The sequence below is a fragment of the Ursus arctos genome, unplaced genomic scaffold, assembly GCF_023065955.2.
Source record: "Ursus arctos isolate Adak ecotype North America unplaced genomic scaffold, UrsArc2.0 scaffold_15, whole genome shotgun sequence".
Taxonomy (NCBI): domain Eukaryota; kingdom Metazoa; phylum Chordata; class Mammalia; order Carnivora; family Ursidae; genus Ursus; species Ursus arctos.
The window spans coordinates 46571706-46593293 of NW_026622819.1; the positions used below are offsets into that span (position 1 = coordinate 46571706).

At 49.1% G+C, this 21588-nt stretch overlaps 1 protein-coding gene across 4 annotated transcripts in view; it reads right to left on the bottom strand.

Moving 5' to 3' along the window:
• Positions 1–1187: 1187 nt before the first annotated feature.
• The window catches only part of ADAM19 (ADAM metallopeptidase domain 19), a 78039-nt gene continuing 57638 nt past the window's right edge, over positions 1188–21588 (bottom strand). For 3 of the 4 annotated variants that reach the window (XM_026510866.4, XM_044388546.3, XM_044388547.3), the window contains 11 exons: positions 19469–19558; positions 16599–16794; positions 15173–15281; positions 13230–13434; positions 12415–12492; positions 12192–12300; positions 10964–11108; positions 10021–10105; positions 9543–9767; positions 5555–5707; positions 1188–4795 (listed from right to left, as the gene is read on the bottom strand). In XM_026510866.4, coding sequence (XP_026366651.2) covers positions 4742–4795; positions 5555–5707; positions 9543–9767; positions 10021–10105; positions 10964–11108; positions 12192–12300; positions 12415–12492; positions 13230–13434; positions 15173–15281; positions 16599–16794; positions 19469–19558 — 1449 coding nt within the window. In that variant the 3' untranslated portion in view covers positions 1188–4741. Of the gene's footprint in view, positions 4796–4822; positions 5708–9542; positions 9768–10020; positions 10106–10963; positions 11109–12191; positions 12301–12414; positions 12493–13229; positions 13435–15172; positions 15282–16598; positions 16795–19468; positions 19559–21588 lie in introns of those variants that run through there. The other variant, XM_026510865.4, reaches the window with a different exon arrangement.

Genomic DNA, 21588 nt, shown 5'->3' on the forward strand with positions numbered 1-21588 from the left:
CACTCATAAAAACATTTATTGAATGAAGGAACAAAACTGTTCCAATCGTCCTTCTTTGCCCAGACTCTCTCAGGGGCCAGCTCTCGATCCAGAGCAGGTGTTCATGAACCCCTGGCATGTCCCGCAGAGCAACTCTAAAACTACCGTAGTCTCCAGTTTCTGAGCACCTGGCTTGTGCGGGGGACAGGTGGGTGCTGTCACGTGGACCATTTCCAGTGATCACGACACTTTTGAGGGTGGTGTTATTCCCACTGCGTAGCAAAAAGAAGCTCAGGGTTCTGGAATTCATCCGCTCTCATGCATCTAGTAAGCAGCAGAGACCGGCTGGCAGAGGCCACACAGCGGCGAGTTCAGATGGTGGGGGTAAGCGGGCAGGGGTGTTTGGACAAGGGCTGATGTCACAGGCAGGCATTGTAGTAGTCAAAGCATTTGTGTTTGATGCCTTTGAAATCCTTAGGCAATCTCAAAACCCTGAGAAGTTAGAAAGATAGAATCAGATACCAAAGACCTCCCAGGGCTTTTGTGAAGATTAAATGAGATCATTCACATAAAGAAAGTAGGATACAATGCCAGCATATGTTAAATACTCAGTAGATGTTACCTCCTCTCATGGTTATTAGGATTCTCTCTTGGAGAACCTTAGAATTGAGATGGGGATCAAATGAGAGAATAAGGGTGAAGTCCTTTTGCGGACTAAGAGGCGCTAATGGATGGGAGCTGTTATCACACAGGGCTCTGGAGTCCAAAAGCCTACCCAACCCTAGCTTTGGCTCTGTACCTGTCCACCCAGCCCAACAGACCTGGAGCAAGTCTCTCCCCACTTTGAAGTGCATCTTACCTAGCAGTAAGATGAGGAGGTGAACACGGGATCTTGGTTGTCTCCTAAACACTATAGTGTAGCAGGAGAAGAAACATAGCAGAGAATCCCAGGATCATTCATGGCTTTAGTGACCCAAGACCTAACTGAAATAGACCATCCCGGGTCAGGTGCAAAGACAAACAGCCCCCTCGACTGGTCATGGGCAAACCCAGGCTTTTCTGCAGCTTCAGGTCTTCTGTTATGGCCTGGACGGTGGACTGCGGGCTTTGTGGGAACTCTCATGAGGAGTCCTCGTGGGATGGATCTTATCCAGGCGGAGCAGTGGGAGATTAAAGCAAACAAAAAAGAATGGCCAAACCAGACAACATTTCAAATGACAATTTATTTTAATTAAATACAAACAAGGAAAAAGGCACCATGGCCCATTCAAGTATTTTGCATAGATGTACAAATATTGTAAACAATTAATAGGAGGACAAGAGAGGAGAGGATCTGTTTTCCGTGAACGATCTCCAAATAAAAAGAAAATTCACATTGCCCCAGATCCCAGACGTACACACAGTGGATGGTGTGAGAGGATGCACAGAAGGGTGACTTGGGGGACACTGGCTTGGGTTCTGCAGAACCCCTCTTAGCAAGCTTCCCTAGGGATGGGGCACCTTTCCAGTCGGCATTCCCTTGGGTGTCCAGCAGAGCTGTTATACACATATTTAACACAATCGTGACTTTAGAACTGGTCCCCAATGTAAAATATGCAAGCCTCCCATACCCTTTGCCAAATAAGAACAAATTTGGACATAGGCAAGGGGAGGTTTTATTCAAAAAGATTAATGCAGGAGATAGCAAGGGGCTCCTGCAGTATGGAGGAGGGGCTCCCCCAATCCTGTAAGATCTGAGAACATTTCAGAGCTGGGGCAGAAAAGAGCCTTTATAGGGAGAAGTAAACAAGGCTAAAAAGAACAGATGGCAAGCAGGTACTTACAACTTGGAGCCAGGCACCTGGGATAAAACTCCCACTGAGACGGGGAGACAGGGAGATAGGGTGCTAGCTCCCTTGAGGTTTACATTTCAGAGATGGCTCCCAGGTTCTTAAGAAAAACATTTCCAGGGCTGTAAACCTGGCAGGCTAAGTTAGCTTTTAAAAAGATTTATATCCAGCTCCGTCTGAACAAAGGGCTGGTTCACTCCACCAAGCTTTAGTTGGGCTCCTCTCCTGCCCGCCCGACTCTGAACTTGGACCCACACTCAGCCTGAGCCAGCATACAGCCCTCCGCAGCAGCCCCTTCCCAAGGAGGCTGAGCGCAAGGACGCCCCAGTTGCGGTTCTCTCTAGCCAAGTCCACTCTGTCGATCAAAGAAAAGGCCCTTCCTTTCTGAGCTTTGAGATGCTCGCAGATCTTGTAGGAGCTCACCTGAACATTCTCCCTGCTGCTACAGCCCCTGCCCGGACTGCAGATTCCCTTTCCCCGCCTTGCAGTAATCCTTTCCAATAAAGTCCCTCCTAAGGCCCTATTTGCTTTTACTTGTCACCTCAAAGCAGCACTTGGGCGCAGGAGGGAAAAGGAGCACTTGGTCGCTCTTGCTCCCGGGGAGCCTAACTGGCCTGCCAAAACGGCGGCTCCTGGTCCCTGAACACAGCCAGAAGTGAAACCGGAAATAGAACCGGCTGCCAAAAGTCTCCATCAAATTTTAAAAATTCAACCTTCTTCCAGTTCACAGTACAATTTTATGGGATGGAGGTGGGAATAACATAACAGAAGACAAAAACAGAAAAACAAGAAAATACAACCCAGGGCTCTTTCTGGTATGGGTGCAGGGAGGGTGGATTTCATGTTCAAAAGGCTCATGCAACCACAATGGCTGTGGCATTTTCACTTCGGAGCCTTCGACCTCCTCCTGTATGGGAGACAAGCTGCAAGTACCACAGGAACGTCTGTGAGGCACGCGGGTGGGTACGAGTGATTTTTTTTTTTTTTTTTTTTTTTTTTGCCACGGTGTTTTCACCTTTATTTTCCTGGGACCCAACCTTGTGGCCTGGGACATCTGGAGTAACGCAATTACACGGAAGGCTGTCCTCTGACCTCATCAGGCAGCAAGGAAGGTGGAACCTGGCTATGGGGACCAGCCAGGGCCCATGTCTGGGAGACAGAGGCATGGATATCAGACTACCTGAGGGAAAAGAGCCTCATTTTCCTGAGATCTTTCTAAATCCACGCCATGTGTGTCCCCAGGTGCATTTGCCAAATCTCCCACTTGTCTAAAACCCGAGAACATCTATTGAGCACCTGTTGTATTCAGAGAATTGTAAGGGGGCCCTGGGTTGGTGGTTGGGAGTGAAAGCTCAAGCTTCTTCCTTGCGTTGAGGTTTTCAAGAGCGAACAATGGCTCACTGCAGGAGGTGGGGATGGCACAGCACCCTTCTGGGGACGGGAGACCGTCACCAGAGGACATGTCCAGTGACAAGTCGTCCACTTTAGCAGAGCACCACATAGCCTTCCTTCCCGGCTCCGGGGCGGGGGTTGGGGGGGTAGTACCCATTGGAGTGGCATTTCCCCAGCTGCTCCAAGTTCTTTCTGTAAAGGTCAGATAAGGGCAGTGACCAGAAGAAAGAACACAAGGAAGTGGACGATAAAAAGCCTGGTGTGCCCAGCTCAGACTCTGTTCCGTCAAGACCGTTGACTGCTCCTTCTCTATGGATCTCTAGAGACAGGTCAGCTCTCGCTCAGAGGGCAATGATCGTGCCTCAAATCAGTGACCAGACCTAGGGACAGGCGAGGGTTCTGCCCCCTTTGCTGCCATCCCTGAGGACCTACCTTAGATTTCCATCAGGGAGTAGAGGGTAAGACCTTCGCCCTGCCGAGGTCACAAACACAATGGCAAATAAAGCTTCGACGCTCTTACGACACTCTTGAGAACCACAGAGGAAATCCAGTGGCCGACACTTAAAGCAGGATTCTCACGTGTAGGTCACAAGCACCAGGTCTCCAAGAGGCTGGAACTGCTGAAAACCCACTCACCACAGCACCACACATTAGGTAGGTCTGAGCGGGGAAGAAGAAATTTCTGAGGGAGAAATCAAAAGTGCTGAGCACTTGGAAAGAGAAGAAAACAAAAGGCAACCAAGAATGATTCCGAGTTGAGAGCCGCAACCTTTGGCATTGGCTCAGAGGAGGCCCAAGCTTGGTGCTCCCTCTGCTGTCTACACTGCCCACAAATAGTACCTGTCAGAGTCAGGGGGACCCGTGTGAACAAGGGGCGGTAGGGGCTTGGGGAGGGGAAGGGACTTCTCTTGGTCACATGTGGTCACAGACCCAGGAGTGGTGACGTCAACCAAGCCCTGGGCGGGGCCACAGTGGAGGCTGGTTTGACCCCTCTCAATCTCAGAGCTAGAAGGGATGAGTAAACGTCCAGCCTCTGTCTAGCTTGGGGCCTTCGAGGAAGACAGAAGCAATGGAAAGCTCTGATGCATGCCCTCCACCATAGGACATGGATGGATGGCTTCTCCAAGCTAAGTCCTGGGCTGATGGACTGAAGAGGCCCTCTCCCGAAGCTGGCTTACCAGCTCAGACAGCCCAGACCATCGCCACTGGCACCTCTGAGGAGACAGGCCAGCCAAAGGGAGGTTGGAGAAGAAGCCACCATTCATCCTCTTCCATGCTCTCTCCTCCCTTCCCTGGGGCAGTATATTGCACAAAACAACACTTTGATGCCGTTGGATAGTAGTCTCTCTGGGCCTCCCAGGAAGCCAAGGAGGCACTGAGTCAAAAAAGAGATTTTCAGAGATGCGGTGGTTCTGGGAGGAGGGAACGAGGGGGGGAAGGACTTGGAGGTGGCCAGACATGCTTGTTCCAGACTTCATGGCCACGGATCCTCCGGGGAGTTCAGAGTCCTCAAGGAAAGGCAGAAGCCCCTGTAGAGGGGTCTAGGTCTTCGAGCCAATCATCCCCCTGGCCCTCTGTGATCTGTATTCAGGAAACTGTGGAAAGAAAGGGAAGAGAGCAAGAGAGAGGTCAGCTAAACGCTGACCGGTGGCGTCAATGGGGGCTGTCCTCTTACTTACGACAGGTCAGAAAGACCATTGGCTGAGAAGGGTTTCCCTCAGAAGTCTGTCGCCACATCTGTGCGTCCAGACTATCAACTCCCCAGGAAGAGGCAAGGTGGGGCCCCCAACTCGAGCTGCCGCTCAACCCACAGAGTTCCCAGGCCTGGTGGGAACGGAGGGCCGTCAGCCAACTTCCTCGCCTCCTTCCTTCTGCCTCAACTCCCGGACGGCAGCCGGAAAACATCAACCCCAGGGAAGAGGAAAGAAGAGGGGCCATTTGTAAATAGCCTCCCATAGGCCGGCAGTTTCTAGAAACTAACTGCCTGGACCTTCACAGCAGCCTGATGGGGCTGACTATTGCCGCTGCTTACTGCCTCTTTCCAGAGAAGGAAGTCAAGACTCGAGAGTGATTTGCTCAGAGTCGTTCAGTGGGTGAGCTGTAGACCCAGGTTGGAAGCCACCATATTTAGGCTCCCAAGCATCACCTTTCAGAGGAAACCCAAAAACTCCAACCCTAACTCACAGGGATAGTCATGCAAGCACCAAGAAACACTCAGCTTTCGTCCTTGGCTTTTGTTCTGGAAATTCACCCCTGCCAAAAGACGCATGAATTGGTCTGTTTCCTCAACCACATTCTTGCCTCCTGAAGGCCCGTGGCCCTGGCTTACACCCTGAGGGCTTCCAAGGACTCACCTTTGGGACAGGTGCTGCCAGAGGCCGGGGCTGAAGAGGGGTAGTGGCAGTGGGCTGCAGGAGGGACGTGCCACCCGGCCTGGGGAGGCTCTTGCGGCCTGGCACCGGGTTAGCCGGGAGCGCCTTCTGCGGGGGCCGTGGCCTGGAGAAATCCTGGGGAGAGAGCCACAAGCCTCACTCAAAGGCCAGAGGGGCCTGTTTGAAAGAAAATGCTCCCAATATATTACCGATCCAAATCAGAGGAGAAAAGGGGTAGACTGCATGGTCCTATTGAAAAACAAATTGTGTGCGCATGTGTTTACGTGCTCAGGAAAAGGCCTTTCTGGAGAGCAAGCTGGCTTTATCTGTTAAAATGAGAAATGGTCATTCTCCAATCTGATCATTCTACTTCTTACTATTTGCATAGGGGCACAAAAACGAAATTGGAAGGATGTTCCTTGCAAGCCTGTTTGTGACAGCAAAGGCAATTAGAAACAACCAAAGTGTCCGTCAGTAGACAAGTTAGTAAGGTCCTATAGTGACAAATGAAGTGGTATTTAAAAAGAATAAAGTAGGGCATCCAAGGTGGAATAATCGAGAGTCACTGCAAGCTGACACGCAGGTTGTAAAGGTTGGTTATGTAGAATAAGTCACCACCTTGCCCCTGCGGCCGCACAAGTGTAAGTGCAAGTGTGCAGAAGAAAGTCAGGAAGGATGAAGAGCAAACTGATAACGGAGGTTAGGGATGGGGTGTGAGTGGGGAGGGGGTCATCCAGGGGACAGTCAACTATTTTTAACATGAGCATACATGTGTGTTACTTGAGTAAATAAAAAAAATTTTTTTTAACAGAAGAAACCACATTTTCCACATTGGTTTTCTCTGAGTGGCGCTGTTAAAGGGATTCTTCCCTTTGTGCTTTTATATCGTCTTGTCACCAACTCAATAAGGTCTTCCCCGACCTTGCTTAAAATGACAACACCCCCCACCCTGGCATTCAGCATTCCCAGACCCTTTTATCCCAATCTACTTTTTTTTTTTTGGAGGGGGGATATACATCACTTACCCCCCTCCAAAATACCATACAACTTACTTATTTCTTCTTTTCTACCTCTCCACCCCCCAAGAGACCAGAAGCAGGGGCAGAGGTCCTTGTCTATTTGGCTCACTAAGAGAGATCAAGCTTTCAGAACAGTGCCTAGGACACAGTAAGCACCCAACACATATTAGTTGAATAAATAAATTTCTGAGGGGCACCTGGGTGGCTCACTCAGTTAAGCATCTGCCTTTGGGTCAGGTCATGATCCCAGGGTCCTGGGATAGAGCCCCACATCCGGGCTCCCTCTCCCTCTTTCCCACTCCCTGCTCACGTGCTCTCTCTCTCATGAATAAATTTTAAAAATCTTTAAAAAAATAAATTTTCGAGCTAGTCAAAATTCTTCAAATATGTATTTCTTCTTCTTCTTCTTCTTCTTCTTTTTTTTAAACAGGGCAAAGAATGGACCATACCACCACGCACAGATCCCTAAGGCCATGAGGTGGGAGACAGAAGCCAATTCCAGGCGCTGGGAGTTCCAGGGCCTGCAGTGCTTGATTGTTCCCCTTCCTGAGGTCACTAGCAGACCTAACAATGGCCAAAAAGCAAGCATAGGGAGAGGGCAGGAGCAAATCAGGATTTGGGGAAAGAAGCTTCTCAGACGTCAGAAAACTGAGAACAGAAACTAAAGCTCAACGAAGAGAAGAATAGCAGACACTTGTGACCAAAAAGCCCCCAAGGACAATGCAATCCCCCACCCTTCCAGCCCAGACAGCTGCCAAATGGCGGTGTCTGCTGGAGGCCAGGCCAGAGACCTTCTGAGGGAGACAACAGCTGGGAGCAGATGTCAGGTTGCTGTGGGGAAATGCTATGTTCCCAAGCCGCTTGCTGTGCAAAATGAGCGGGGGTGGGGGGGGGCGGGTCTCTGGGTAGGAGCCTTATGGGCATGGCAGCACCGGGTGTCCCAGAGCAGTACCCTGCCACGGGCCATGTGGCAGGGACCCAGCTGGGCTCGACCAGGGGCCTCAGCCAGCACTGTTTTCCAGAGGCAGAAACAGACCCTGAGGCGCTCTGGCCCACTGCTTACCCGGGACGGCACCTCCATCAGCCAGGCTGCACGGACCAGACACTGGGGGCGTCGGCAATTGTTCCCCAAGTCCCATCTGTTTTCTCTCGTACACGTCTCCCGTCAGCTTCGATGCAGCACTCCTGCCACCCCCTGCTCCAGGCTACCATCATCTCTGCTCTGGGAAGCATGTAAGCCTCTGCCCAGTATGTCCACGCACCCAGTCTCAGCCCCTCGGATCAGTGATTCACACTGCGGCTGGAGTGAACCTTCCATTTTTTTTAAACCAGTGTTTTAAAGTTGAAGTGTCATATGCATATAAAAATGTGAATCATGAATATACAACTAGATGAATAATCACGAAGTGAACACACCTATGTAATCCCTGCTCAGGGCCTGAGAGAAGAGGAACAGTCCCAGAAACATCTGTGGGCCCCTCCCAGCCCCTGCACCCTGCTTTGGCCTACAATGTAGCCCAAAGAGCAATCCTCATAAATGGCAAAGTGGATCATGTCACCATGCCCCACCACTGCCCCTTTCCCAAGGAATGCAGAGCAAAGCCCTGACTGGAGTCTGCGGCACAGTCTGGCCCCTCCTGATTCTCCAGCCTCATCTCATAGCTCCTCCGGCCCCAGGGAGCTCCCTTTCAGCAGGTCCTGGACCAGGAACACTCTCTCCTCCCCCACCCCTCACAGCCTGCTAATTCCTACTCATCCCTCAGCCTTCAGCTTAAATGTCACCTCCTCAGGGAAGCCTTCTTAGATTTCCCAGAATAGGTCAAGTCCTCCTATAACTCTCTTTCTGAGAACCCTGAACCTCTCCTTCACAGCACTGATCCCCAGTGTAACTACACATATTGAGGTCTCTTGCCCAGCAGAATGTGAGCCCTGTGATACAGAGCCGGTGTTGGCTTCGCTCACCATTGCCTGGTAGGGAGTAGAACAGAGAATACAAAGCTTCACCACCACCTCCCCAGGGTGGTCCCATCACTGAGCTAGCAAGTGGTGGAGCAGAGATCTGGACCCTGAATGCCCCTAAGACAGGTGGTGTCTCATTCAGCTCAGGGGACCCCAAGCCCTAAACCAGGAGCTGGAGCACAGGGTGGTAAATGGTCTGGAGTCAGACCTGGGTTGAAATCCTAGCTCTTCCGATTCCTATGTTACAGCCCTAAGCCCCTGGACCTCAGCATGTGACTGTATTTGGAGACAGGGACTTTAATGAGGCAATTAAGTTAAAATGAAGCCATGAGGGTGGGCCCTCAGCCAACCTGACTGGTGTTGTGAGAAGAGGAAATCTGGACACAGAGACTCCGAGGCACAAAGGAAGGACTGACAGAAGCTATCCGAGCACAGACAGGCCAGGTGAACAGGTTGCCGACAGGTGGCTCCCACCTCCCAGGGGCCCCTGCCCCTTGACCTGCCCTCGAATTAGCATCCCCCATTAGACTTCCTGACTAGAAGTTACAATGTGGTGGGACAGGTGCTACGATGAGAGAAGTACAGAGGCACTGAACTCAGGCTTGGGGGAAGTGGCCTCTAGGAGGAGATCTGAGGATGAATAGGAGCTGGCCATGCAGAAAGAGGAAAGGGGGTACCAGGCAGAAGACAAAGCATTTGCCAAGACCGAGAGGAGCACAGGGAACGGACAGAAGTTCACTGGGGCAGAAGGAGTGGCCTGTCATAAAATAGGCCAACCCAGAAGGAAATCCTCTGTAGTTTGGGGGCCGCCTGGGGAGTCAGGTTCTCCACATTCGCCGGTCTCATGCTCTGTGTGCTCCCTGCATTTACCAGAATGCAGGGAAGGCGGTCCGCTCCAGACGCAGAGTCCCATCCTCACAGCCTCTGTCGCTCCCCATGGCCTGCGCCTTGAGAGCACAGCCCTCGTCCTGGGTTGCCGAGAATCCACTTACCTGGGAGAGGATGCAGCTTGGGGCTGGGGGAACTGGCCGGCTTGGAGGAGGCCTCCTGGATGACTCCTTCCTCTCTACTTGGGACCCAGCCCCTGGGGAGTTCCTAGCAGTCCTGCTGAGGTGCACGGGCAATGGCGCAGGTGAGGACCCAAGGTGCAGATAGTCTGGAGGGGGCCGAGGAGGAGGCTGGGAGGGCTTCCGTGGGGTTTCAGGGGTGTTGGTCATCTGTATGCATAAGACAAGGAATGCCTGAGAAACAGGAATCCTCAATATACTGCAAACCCAGAGGCCAAAGGGAGGACGTGCTGACCTGTCAATTCCCCAGGTGCCCAGGGGTCAGGGACAAGAATCTCTCTCAAGCCAAGAAAGTGGCTTTTATTACCAATCCCACAGGCCCACAGAAGCTCTTAGGAAAATCCAACAGGGTCCTGGGGGATAGAAGAAATGCCTCAAAGTGCAATGATGCCAAAGCCCTTACCTTTCGCTTGCCCTGGGGTGTCTGCAGCTTAAACGTTGGGTTGGCGTGGCCAGTTCCACTGTTCTGAGACACCCTGAAGGGACAGCTAGTAACAAGAATGGGGGAGAAGGAAGAGGGAGGTGTTCATCAAGGGTCGGTGCCTGAGTTGCCTCTGGCCCAGCACAGCCAGCAAGCAGCTAAATCCCCTCCACCGAGTCTGCTCTGGACAAAGTGGGATTAGTCCCCCTGAATCCTGGCTCCCTACCTGTAGAGACACTGTATGGCCAGTGGAGAACTCTCAAGGAAAGAGAGCTGCCCTTTACAAAACAGTTTTCCTCAGCACCTTCTCTTTACCCTTTTGAGAACTTTCTCCCTCAAGGAGACGCATGGATGTCACCATCTATCCACCAAGTCCCTTCAGGCTTCGATCCAGGTAAGCTTGGGATTTAAAATCCTCTCCAGAACAGGCGTAATTTAATAGGGGACTCAGAAGCTACACAATCCCAGGATCCAAAGGAATGAATCGCTGGGAAAGAGAAAAAAAAAAGCCTTTGTCTTGAGTGGCTGTCCAGCTACCGCTGTGACTGACTTAGGCCGGTCGGTCCATCTGGGTTGCCTCAGGTTCCTGCTCTTTGAAATGGAAATCCAGACAATTACAAAGAGGATGGCAAATTTCATCTTGTATTCCAACTTGAATTGGTGAGAGGCATTCTTCTGGTGATTCTGAAGTGACCACCGTAGAGAGTACTTCCAGTAAGATCAACTAGTAATGTTTGCCATGGTGGTAAAAAGCAGGGCAGAAGGGAAGATGGCGGCATGGACAGCTCACCTGCCTTCTCTGAATTAGACCCACTACCATCAGGGTTTTTTTTTTGTGTTGTTTTTTGTTTTTTACCAGGTTCTGCTTACAGAAAGCTTTATGACCCATAAGTAGACCCAAGTCCTTCACGGCACCCCATCATACCTGAACTGTTGCCTCAATTTGGAAGGGAGGGCTAAGGGCTTGAGTTGGCCCAGTTTGTACTTCTGTTTACAGCAGTAGTAGACCAGCAAAAGGACCGCCAGCACAAACATGGCCGTGAACACTCCAGCTATCACAGGACCAACACCTTCCAGAGACAGAACCCAAGTGAGAAATTCAGAAGCTGTTCAGGCCACAGCAGTGGAGTTCAAACACTGTATTCCTGATTCTTCTTCAGATATTTGATTTACATTTAATTTGTGTTATTTATTTTAACTAAGAAGTATAATGAAACACACACGTTAGGTACCACTGGGAAACCACTAATATTTATTAGCTTCCACAGTCAGGTCAACTTGCTTTGCACAGACCTCATAATGAAGCTTCTCCAGCCACTTCTGTTTCATTGAAGAGTCCCTTTTGAGACAAGGAGCTCAAGATCTATTATTACTTACCACCACTTTTCAGCCCGAATATGATTTTTCTGGACACAAAGCAACCAACCCACAATGCTGAGAGGCTGAGACTGGTCTAAGATTACGAGTCTCACAAATAATCCACAGTTTCATATCTGGCTTCATCAGCACTGACTCAGTGTTCTCACAAATGACAAATTTAAATGTACAAAATATATATACACCAGTGGCACACGACTTTTATCTGTTTTATATGTTGGGGTTTCTTCTCTAAAAGATTTCATTCAAATAAAAGTACCTTGCTGTTAAAAAAAAAAGGAGAGAAAAAAAAGCTTGGAAACCAAAGGGCTAAAATCTCCGTGATTTACACTAAAAACTGTACATTTTTCCACATGTCTGTCTTCATTTTAAGCTTTGTTCATCCAAGGAATCTGAACCACTGTTATGTGTCCCAGGTTCATGGTTCTTTTTATGTGCTCGGAAGGGCTGGTCACCACCCCACTGTCCAAAACTAGATGTGATTAGTCAGTAACCTATGATCTCTCTTAATCTCTCCCTCGCCCAAGGTGTGTCACCCTCCTCCGTAGAAATGATAAGAGGAAGAGCAACTGAGATGAGCCCCACACCAGCCAGCCAGCCTCGGCCGCTCTCCCTCTTAGCCGCCCCCCCCCCCCCCGCCCCCTGCCCACCACCGCCTTTTTGTTCCCTCATCTACAAAATCATGACAGCGGAGTGGACTCACTCTCTGTCTACACCATACCACCCACCCCTCCTCACAAGAGTGGGCAGAGGCCCTGAGCAGGCCAGACACTCACTGTCAGGGGGCATGGGCCCACTGTCGAGGCTGCCCCCCTGGCCGGGCGTGTTGCAGAAGGGCGGGGCCCAGCCCCGGAAGCAGTGGCAGTTCTGGTTGTTGTTGCAGACCTGGAGCGAGGGAAGGGCACGGGTGTCAGCCCGCCAGAGGGCTCTGCCCGCCCCCCAGGGCCCGTCCCCACCAACATGGGCGCAGAGGAGCCCCAGGACCCCGGGCACACGCACCCCGTGGCCGTTGCACTTCTTTCCGCAGCCTTCCGTCTCAAAGAAGGAGGTGTTCCTGCACTGCCCCTCGAAGCAGATCTGTAGTGAGGAGGAAACCAAACTGTCAGTCCAATGGAAGGACACTGTCTGGCCGACAAGAGGCTGCGGTTCTAAGAACATATGGGACTCAGAAATGCAACTCCGTTCCGGTTATTTATTACAGCGAAAAACTGAAAATGGCCAAAAAAGCCAGGACGGGATGATAGTTGACTAAATTCTGCCATTCCTTTCATGACCGGGGAGAAAAATAGCAAACATTATATTATTAAAATTTATATTTAATATAGTAAATGTGTTATTACGTTCTATATTAATGTGTTGGTTATATGTTAGTTACTTCACTGTTTATTAATATGCACTAATTTTAATATTATCCTTAAAAATAATGATGGTGACAGCAGTCTACTCTATGCCAGGTCCTATACCAAGGGTTTCACATGTTTTTTATAATTTTGTTCTCAGTTAACCCTGAGATAGGTGCCCTATTTTCCCTAGGCTTCTGGACTAGCATCTAGTTTATTTCATAAGTCATATAATAATGCATGATGAGGACAAAAGGGATAATAGCAAGCCCCTCTAAGTGGTTTACACGGATCCTCTCATTTAATCCTTACGACATTTCTATGGGGTGGGTCACGCTATTGCTAACATGCTTTATAAAGGAAGGCACTGAGGCTTGGGGTGGCTGGGAAGGTGGGATTGGAGCCCAGGCACCTTCCCTCCAGAGCTCACATTTGTCAGTCACTCCCTCTCCCCCGAGTGAGGCAGGGACTCACATGGTTGTAGCCGCACTTGGTCCCGGTCATCACCAGGCCTGGGTCCAGCATGTCCCCCTCCTCCTCGGGACCACGGTAGACATGCGTGCCCCGGCACCGGATCTGCCTCCCGTTCAAGATGATGGTGGTGTCGATGGGTACCGCGTTGGACTCCAGCGGCCGGGCCTCAGAACTCTGACATTGGATCTTCCCACACTTGGCATCTCTGAGCCAGAGAGAGAGAAGGAGAGAGGGAGGGAGGGAAGGAGGTGGAATTAGAGGCAGGGGAAGAGCTGGGTTACAGAAGAGCTTAGGTCTTTCTCGACCAGGAGAGCAGGTTTGGATGGCGGAGGGCCAGGGAGCCACGAGTGTGCTCTAGGGACCCAGCAGGAGAGATCTCATGTGAACTTAGACTAAGGATAGGAAATAAGATCCTCGTCCCCAAGTAGATCTAGGCCAGAGAACAGGCCTGGGGAAGCCCTCTTTACTGCAGGGACAACTGCCTGACCTGAGCAACGGCCCCCTTATGCTCCATCCAGCCCCATGCACCCAAGGGCTGCAGCCAGAAGCCTGGTGTCAGCCCCAATGCCCCATTCTCCCTCACTCTTTCTTTTTTTTTTTAAGATTTTATTTATTTATTCGACAGGATAGAGACAGCCAGCTAGAGAGGGAGCACAAGCAGGGGGAGTGGGAGAGGAAGAAGCAGGCTCATACCGAAGGAGCCTGATGTGGGGCTCGATCCCATAACGCCGGGATCATGCCCTGAGCCGAAGGCAGACGCTTAACCGCTGTGCCACCCAGGCGCCCCTCTCCCTCACTCCTGAGTTCAAATGATTTTTTTTTTTAAGATTTTATTTATTTATTTGACAGAGACAGCCAGCGAGAGAGGGAGCACAAGCAGGGGGAGTGGGAGAGGAAGAAGCAGGCTCATAGCGGAGGAGCCTGATGTGGGGCTCGATCCCACAACGCCGGGACCACGCCCTGAGCCGAAGGCATTAACCGCTGTGCCACCCAGGCGCCCCTCAAATGATTTTTGACCCCTGCCAATCCTCCCTCGTATACATTAACCCTAAATCACCATACCATCCTTCTTTACCCGGACACCAGGAAATGGCTCTCCCTGCTTCCTGTCCTGCCTCCACTGGAGTCTCATTTCTAAACTCCTCTCAACCAAAGTCCAAACTGCCCTAGTCATGCCTTCAAGGCTTTTCATGATCTGGTCCCTGCTCAGCCTTCCAGGCTCATTTCCCAGCAGTCCCCTCTCCACTGAACCCCAACATCGTACTTTAACTACATCAAACTGCTAGCGGCTACACCTACCACCAGTTTTTCTCTACTTATCTATCTACTCTCCCGTGTACCTGCACCATTCCCCGTCCTGTTCTACTAGATAATTTCTCCACATCTCACTGTAGGCCTAATTTCCCTTGGGGCACCACCTTGACCTACTAAGCCAGGTTGGGTGGCTTTCTCCACCGTTCTGTTATCACATGGTATTGTTAATTAAAAGTTCCATGGACTCGGTATCGTATCTGGTACACGGCTAACACTCAACAGATAGTACCTGGATGGGTGGGTGGATGGTGGATGAATAGATGGGTGGATGGGTGGATGGCTGGTTGAAATGAATGAATGAATGAATGAATGAATGAATGAATGAACAGGCTATTTAGGTGAGGGTATAATTAGCATTCCACAGAAACGACCCAAGAGAGCTGATTCCCTGCCCAACTGTAAGATCCCAAAAGGAAGTCTGGCCAGCTTTCTAGGAAGCATTGCCATCCACACTCTCCCTTTGCCTTCCTTAGACTGAATGGTATATTGTCTCACAAGGGGCCTGGAATAGGTGACTGACTCTGACAATATACTTAAAGCCCCAGGCGGCTGATCTGGGTAGGCATGAGGACGGAGCAGAAGTTGCCCTGTGACCCTTCATCTTATGGGATTAGCCCTACGGTCATCACCTCATGTTGCACTTCTTGTGTTCCCCGTTCATGTCCTTCCCACAGTTTCCAAAGGTGTCCCCTGCCACATTCACCTTCTCGAAGCAGAGATCAGGAGCAGGCCGGGCTCCTGGGTGGGCAAGAAACAGTTATCAGCACACTAGCCAACTTTAGGAGAAGTCAGAAGCCCCCAAAATGCAAAGTTAGCCCTTGGTAAAGTCATGAGGTTAGAAACATTTTGGGGGCAGGAATGGTCAGCTTTTTCTTCCTGTACCCCCACCAGGTTGTTCCACCCCCAACTTCTCGTCAAGACCTACTCATAGAAAAACGTTTTATGTCAGTTCTTTACACCTTACTGAGGTATCATATCTGCGGGAGGTGTGTGTGCTGAAGCCTTCTCCGTGATGACAAAGCCCTGTCTCATTTCAGATTTTGAAACAGGTAATATATGCACAACATTTTAAGGAAATAAAGTATGTCTTTATTTTTCTAAGTAGCCATTCCAGTTTCTACTTCCCCACAACCTGGAGAAGCAATCACGACTGACAATGTGCCTTCTAAAGGTAACTGTATCTCTCTATCTTCTAGATACAATTCTTGTATATCTTCTAGAGATAATCTACCTAATGAAGAATGGCAGCAATTCTACTCACTGTTCTGCCTCTTGCATTTTTCACTTTATTGTAGGAGATGATTTTATAAGGTACACACAGAGTTGCCTCCTTCTTTCACTTTGCTGCAGAGGGGTCCATGACATGAGTGTACCAGGATTAATATAATCGGTCCCTACTGAAGGGTATCTAGGTTGCTATTGCTATCACTAACACTGCGCCGTGAATATCCTTATAAATCTATCTTCACATACATGTGCAAATAGAAAAGGATACACTCCTAAGTAGTGGAATAGACGGGTCCAACGAGAAGTTCACATGAATTTTGATATCTTCAAATCGCTTTGCATAGGGGTTGTACCTGTATGTTTCCCCACATTCTCCACACTACACTACTACCACTCTTATTGTTACAGTTATGGTATTATAATTATTATTATATTATCTTTTTCAGTCTTTGTCAATCTGATATATGAGAAATCCCATCTCATAGTAGTTATAATTTGCTTCCACTTAATATAAGTGAGGTTAAATATCTTTTCATAGCTAAGGGTCATCTGCATTTCCTTTTCTGTCTCCATGCTCTGCCCATTTTTCTATTGGATTATTCTTATCCATTTACCCACTCTGAGGATTTCAAGCATCAAGGGCCTGGGAAGAATACTGTTCACTGTCTCTCTCTCTCTGAAGGTCTACCCAGAATCAAGGGGAAGTAGAAAGGATCTGGAGATGCCATTTGGAAGCCAAGGATCTAAGCTACAACAAGGGCCTGAAGAGGGAGGCTGGCTTGGAAGCGGTGAGGCAGGAGGAGGGCCGTTCTGTAGGACAGTCCTTACCAGGCCCCCACAGTTGCTGGCACTGCTCCTGGTAGGTGAGGCACATGCCATTGTAGCAGTAGGCCTGGCCACCCTCACAGGGGGTGCCGTCCATCTGGTAGAAGTTGGTGGGGCAATGGGGAGACTTGCCCGTGCAGAATTCTGGGAGGTCGCACTGCCGTGCCTGCTCACGGCACAGGGTCCCTGGGGCCAGCAGCTGAACCGAGAAAACGAGAGGGGAAAAAACTGTCAATCTCCCACATGCCCTCAACCCTACCTGCAAAGGACCTGTGAGCATCCCTCTCATGGAACAGAGTTTCCCATGTCCATTATTCCAGAGACCTCATTAGCTTAAACCCCCATCAGCCTTCTAATGTGACTAATGACTTAGAGGTTTTCAAGGTGTTTTCACAAATGCTAACTCATTTCCTCTTCTTAGCAATTTTAAGAAGTAGGTAAGAATAATATTTATGCAACAATTCACAGTTTACTAAGTCCTTTAGTAATAATGGCTACTTTTATGGAACTCCCACTTAAGTGCCTGGGACAAATATTACCTCATTTACTTTTCATGAGAGTCCTAGGTAAGTAATTATCCCTATTTTACAGATGATGAAACCAGAGGCAGAAGAGGTTAAGCAAGGTATCAAAAGTCTGGTGGTCAGTAAGTGGCTGAAGAGCCAGGCCCACTAATATACACACACACATGTGCCTGCATATATGCACACACACACTATTCACACAACAGCCCTGAGTTTCCAAAGCACCTTAGCAATACTATATCCCCACTACTGAGCCAAGCACTGGGCTAAGTTACACATACTGATCCCATGTGAGCCTCACAATATCCATGAGGCAGATGCTGTTATTTGCCTCTTTCTGGAGCTAAAATAACCTGACCAATAGCACAACGGTGGGCAATGGTGAAGACTAGGTTTCCCATTTGAGTCCTCCAATCTCCCTGGATGGGTAGTGGGTCAGGGTTAGTAACACTCTTCCCATTTTACAGATAAGGAATCTAGACTCAGATGGTTAGTAGGCTGCCCCAAATCTCACTACAGGGCTTGAACTGCAGGTCTCAGGCTCCAAGCCTCATGTTTCTGCACGCACTTCTCTCCGGAGAATTCTTTCTCAGAACCAAACCGAACGGACCTTGTCCATGCTTAGTCTCAGGCCACGGTCCAAGCCTCAAAGGACCCCACCCAGCACAACCTCCACGGGAAGATGTCAAGTCGACCCTAGAGTCAAACCAGATGGTGAGTTTCCCCAGGCCCGTAAGGAAAGCTACATCTGAAAATAGTGCCCTCCCTACTCCCAGGAGACCCCACACCACCCACAAGGTCCCCCCAGGAGAGAAGCAGAGAATGGGCCCAGCTGGGCAGCCAGCTGAAAGCATGAGGCCTCAGTTGCAAGGGCGGGCAAGGGCCGTGTGTGGAGGAGGAAGACGCAGGTCACGTCTCTACCCCCAAGGAGCAGGATAGAGGTGGAGAGGCCACACGTGGAGCCAGCCTGCCTGAGTTCAAATCCCAGCTCCTTAACCAGCAGTGGGGCTGGGGCAGCCACTTAGCCTCTCTGGGTTAGCACAGAGGAAACAGGGATAATAACCTTCTCATGGGATTGTTCAAGGACTGCGTTCAAGCAGAGCACCTGAACAGTATCTAGCACATAACGAGCCCTTAGCAAGTGGCAGATGGAAGCACAGGTCCAGAATTCCTCCCCAAAACTGTGGGGACTTTTCAGATTTCAGGAAGCAGACATTACACATGTTTGCATACATACGTATGTATATACATTCATGCATTACGTATGTATATTATATGACCCCTTCCCCAGCAAGGTCTGGGGTTATACTTTATAATCAAATTAACTTTTCTGCAACAAAACAGAAATATTCACTTTAAGTGTGTCTTTAAAAAAGACTATCATTATGTCAATTCAGGTAAAATTTGCCACCAAACGAGTTAAGAAATTTTGTTTCCGGTTTTTAGAATTTTTTGAATTTCAGAATTATAGATAAGAGATTGTAAAGCTATAGTAAGATTAGTAGCAATATCTTCCACATCAGTACTAGAAGTGTAGGCTCCAGAGACAGGGAAACATGGTTCAGCCCCCTCCTGACTGTGTGATCGGGGGTAAGCCACTTACCCCCTCTGAGCTCCAGTTTACTCATCTTAAAGTGAGGATGTTAATATACATCTCATTAATATACGTCCTTTTGTGAGGATTGAATGAGATAATATATATAAAATTCTCTGCATAGTGCCTGGCATCTAATAAGAAGTCCATTAACATTAATCAGAATTATGATGATTATTGTTATGAACTCCAAATAAAATCAAGCCTACTCTCTCTGGACACTTCTTTAAAAAAAAAAAAAGTCTTCCATGAGACAAAATCAGAGAGGGAGACAAACCATAAGAGTCTCTAAACTATAGGAAACAAACTGAGGGTTGCTGGAGGGGAGGTGGGTTGGGGGATGGGGTAACTGGGTGATAGGCATTAAGGAGGGCATGTGATGTGATGAGCACTGGGTGTTGTGTGCACCTGATGAATCACTGACCTCTACCTCTGAAACTAATAATACACTATATGTTAATTAATTGAATTTATAAATAAAGTAAAATTTTAATAAATTAATAAATAAAGTCTTCCATCTTCCAGGTGGCACAGACCTCTGGGATGATCTGAAGCCAGTGGGGCATGGTATAGAAAATAGTAAACTTCATCCAAGGGGCCAGCCCAGCTGCATGTTTCCGAAACTTTGCTGCTATCACTTCCCCGGGATGGAGCCTGAAGCCTGGCCATCAGCTCCCGGCAGAGCCCTGGGCTGTCAGGTCAGAATTCTGGGATTCTGGGGGAGTCGGCGGGGGTGGGAGGAAAGGGCCTCTTACCTTACACTGGTGACAGCAGGCGCCATGGGCACACTCGGCCCCTTCCCTCAGGGTGCAATTCGAGGCATTGCAGCATGGGTTATTACATTCCTGCAGAGACAGAGGGAAAGGCCATGAGCCTCCGGGGCAGGGAGTCCGGGAGACAGGAGTCGGGGTGGGATGAAGCCCCCCCCCACTTCCTCACCCCTGCCCCACATGCCCCTGGGGCCCAAGCTCCCCAGAAAATCTTTATAAAAAATTCACTTTATAGGTTTATTATGAAGGTCATGTACATTTATCGGAGAAAATATACAAATGCACAATCCTCAGTAAAACCACAACATAGACACAACTACATTTTGAGTGTGAATATTTACCCAGGCATTTTCCCTTTCACATACGTAGATACAATTTTTTTTTTACAAAATCATAGTATCCATGCTGCTTTTTAATTTAATCGAATTTGTACATTTTCCCCTGTAGTCCTGTATTCTTCAAAAACAGGTTTAGCGTAATATTACACTATATAGGAATTCTGGGGTTTGTTTTTCTCATCCCCAATAGGACGTCCAGAGACCATGCCTTCTACTCCTGCCCCCTGCCCCCACACTCCCGGGCCTTTTATCCCAGAAGACAAGGCCATCAAAAGCAAAGGTCAGGCTGGAACAACATCTGAACACAGTTTGTATCAGTCCTGAGGCCTGCTTCCTCAGACTGCTCTCACTACCTGCTGCTCTTCCTCACTCTTCACTGGCCTAGACCTATCTGGAACAGAAGGCCTTCAGGGGTTCCATGCTCTCCTCTCTTCCTTCCTGCCTTATGGGCCCTGACTCGCTGATGTACAGCATGGATTTAAAAAGATGATGAGTGTCTTTATCACTCTCCTATTATGTTCATAGGCCTATTCTAAACCATTTCTTGACATGTGCCAGACCCCATGCATAGGTCCATCACAGCCTGTGAGGCAGGATTACTCCCATTTCACAGATGGGAAAACGGAGTTCAGACAAGTCCTCTGCTGGTCAAGGCACACACCCAGCAAGTGCTGGAGCTGAATGCGAGCCATGTCTGCCTGGGGCCTGTCCCAAGCTTACGAGCCATATCATAACCGTAACTGTCCCGGTCTGGCATGTTGGAGAGATACATGGCATGCCCGACTACGGATGCCCATCCACCTGTTTCCCCTAAGAGAAGGGAAAGGACACTTTCCTTCCATTAATCTCCCATTGTCCTGGGCTCCAGGCAGACCGTGTTTCCTCCCATTTCAGGGTGTGGTTCCTTCTCTAGCTGAAATGTGCTTTCTCTCCTTGTGCTGCTCAGTAACTCCTAACTTAGCCTTCAGATATGGGGTCAGAAGCCACACTCCCGCCTGTGTGGGGCAGCTCCTTTCATACTGCAAATGCTCACAACACAACATCACTGGCCCTCCTAACCCTTTACCACAGATTGTACTCACATGTTTTTGCAATTATTTGGTCAATGTGTGTTTCCCCTCATAGATGATATGCTCCACAAGGACAGGAACCACGTCTACTTTTGCCAACATAGTGCCCCACACTCAGGAAATATTTGCTGAACATAAGCCAACTGGCCGAGCCCACTCACAGACTGCTCCCCAACTCCATGAGACCCTCCATGGTAAAAGGGACAACTCCTTCCTTTCTGATGGGTCTGGACTGATCTCTTTGAACTCATGGTGGTGGAGGTGGCAGAGACTTTAACTAGTTTTTGTTTTATTATGAAAGTTACATGTTGACATTAAAGATAAAAATCAGGGGTGCTTGGGTGGCTCAGTCAGTTGAGCATCCGACTCGGTTTCGGCTCCGGTCATGATCTCAGGGTCATGAGATTAAGCCCTGCATCAGGCTCTGCATTGAGCCTGGAGCCTGCTTAAGACTCTCTCTTTTCCCCTGCTCCTCCCCTACTCTCTCTCTCTTTCTCAAAAACAAAACAAAACAAAACAAAACAAAACAAAACAAAAACAAAAAACAAAAAATCAAACCACAGAGAAGGTTATAAAATCAAATAGTCTTATACAGACCTTTAGTCTCCCCTTCACATAATTGGCTGTTTTGCATATGTTAACGTACATATTTCATCCTTCAGAAAATAGACATGAAACTATCTAGTTCTGCTTTTTG